Source organism: Teleopsis dalmanni, chromosome 1 (genome assembly GCF_002237135.1).
Source record: "Teleopsis dalmanni isolate 2A chromosome 1, ASM223713v2, whole genome shotgun sequence".
Classification (NCBI taxonomy): domain Eukaryota; kingdom Metazoa; phylum Arthropoda; class Insecta; order Diptera; family Diopsidae; genus Teleopsis; species Teleopsis dalmanni.
The window spans coordinates 7,513,486-7,515,695 of record NC_051846.1 but is presented as its reverse complement, the minus strand read 5'-3'; the positions used below and the strand labels follow the sequence as shown (position 1 = coordinate 7,515,695).

The 2,210-nt window shown below is 28.6% G+C and overlaps 1 protein-coding gene across 1 annotated transcript in view; it reads left to right on the top strand.

The window, feature by feature from the left end:
- Positions 1 to 406: 406 nt before the first annotated feature.
- LOC119687230 overlaps positions 407 to 2,210 on the top strand; it is a 3,620-nt gene continuing 1,816 nt past the window's right edge. The window contains exons 1-3 of the mRNA XM_038101511.1: positions 407 to 1,215; positions 1,297 to 1,454; positions 1,532 to 1,745. Of these exons, the coding sequence (XP_037957439.1) occupies positions 420 to 1,215; positions 1,297 to 1,454; positions 1,532 to 1,745 (1,168 nt within the window). The 5' untranslated portion in view covers positions 407 to 419. The remainder of the gene's footprint in view (positions 1,216 to 1,296; positions 1,455 to 1,531; positions 1,746 to 2,210) is intronic.

The following is a 2,210-nucleotide window of genomic DNA, read 5'->3' as shown; positions in this document are numbered from 1 at the left end:
ACAAGATATGTTTCCGAAATAATATAAATAATACAAATAAAGCGTACAGTCTGCTTTTTATTTCAAAACGTAAAATTAATTAATGTACTTTCTTTCAGAACTAAAACTTCAAAAATGCCAGTTATATTTTGCAGGCAAAAATAAAACTCCACTCCTTTTTGTAACTCATTTATTAAATTTATTTCAAAAGTGATTACAACATAGAGGTTGTCGTATATTATAATCATATATTATAAATTTTTTTAGAGATATTACTATAAATAAAAAATATTATATGGATAAAGTGCCAACAGTATGTTGCTTATAGGAAAATTGTTTTATTTGAATTATTTTGAAAAAAATAAACTGCATTGATAAAAATATCAAAATTCTAAAAAAAAATTTTTCAAAAAGTAATTAGAACAACTTAATAAGTCACAATGATATTGCATATATTGCTGCTATTTAGTATTTATGTAGTATTATGCTTTGGTAGTAGCTGCAAACCAAGTGATTGTAATCATGCCGGAGAATGTATTGGTTCGAATCCAACTTGTAAATGTTTTTCAAATAAATATTTCATTGGAAACAAATGTCAGCAAATGGTGGATAATTGTCAACCAAATCCCTGTAAAGGTGGACCATGCAAAACCCTAGTAGGCGGCTATTCATGCACTGCAAATTTTAATGTGGTTAAAGAATGGTACATACATTCCAACTTATATGGAAATTATGGTGAAGAACAGAAGATGATACTCGCATTCAAAGAGTTAGATGATTGGAATCGTGCAATTGAGATTACAACTGACAATTACTTCATTGATGGTTTTGAGGCAAATCCATCAAATAATGATAAATATTTTAAATATTCAAGTGATTTAATGAGTATAGCAGAGGGATTGGGTCTACATCATACCGATAAATTTCCTTTTAATAGTGGTTATTATCATATAACGCAAGCTAATTTTTGGATAATAGGGAAACGTGATGTTGATATCATTATAAGTGTAAATGATGAAGAGTATTTTTTTTATAGAACTTTAGAATTTTATGTTCTTCAGCCGGAGGAAATCAGTTGTATACCAGATGTTACATTTCCTCATTGTATGGATCCATATGATCCTATATTTCTAGATATTAAACGATTTAATATTTTTGAACCCGAAATACTGGAAACATGTGGGAAGGATGCTGCGTACACTTTTCGTTGGTGGACGTTTGATAGTACAGAAACAAGTAAGCATGTAAATGTTTTGAGATATATAAACTTATGTTATATATTTCTGTCCGAAATATGAAAATATGAAATATTTTTAGTTCTTTTACATTTCTTTGGACGTACTAATGAGACGAGACTTAGAGTTCCTCCTTATCGCTTATGGTTTGGTTCACACTTTGAAATCACTATGGGATATGTAGTACGTTTTGAGTTCCGAAGTTCTGTGGAAGATTCTTGTGTAGCACGAGTAGCCAGAGTAAGTTTTGTAAAATTTGTAAAATTAATTGATAAGGAATAGTTTAATTATTTAGTTGAAATTTATTTATATTATAGTGCTACTTTAAAGTATATCCAGAACCAATCTCTGGTAAGATTGCTGGTGGCGAGGAACGAGAAGTAGGTGTAAGACAAACTTTTAGATTAGATGGATCAAAAAGTCGTGATTTTGCTTTAGCTCCTAATGTTGAACAAAAAATGATATTTAGATGGGATTGTTCATCAGATGATGATCCAACAAATAGTTATTGTCAAGATAATATTGGCACAAGTAAGTTTGAAACTCATTACCACTTATTTGTAAAAACAAATTTGTTCATAATTTTACTGAATTTGAAATTGATTTATCTGTTAAGTGTACTTGTTGCTTTTTAAATACTATTTTCATGTTCAAAGAAAATCGAACATTTTAAGTAATGTATTGAGAGAACTAAGTCAAGTTACTTGAACTACGTCAATAACTAGATCGATCAAACGCTGAGTGTTAATACGTAAAGTACTAACGGGACCAATATAGTTAAAGATTTTTTATTAAAAGTAGATTTAAAAGTAATCTTTTCTCCCAGTAAAATAATCACATTCATATTTACATATATATTTACATATTATATTAGAAAAAGGATAATTATAGCCGTAACTATAATTTAGTGAAATGGATGTTTCTAAAATATAACTTAGCCGAAGAAAGAAGTCTATAAAGATATAACTTGATGTATGTAAATGATCTCTAGTAGAA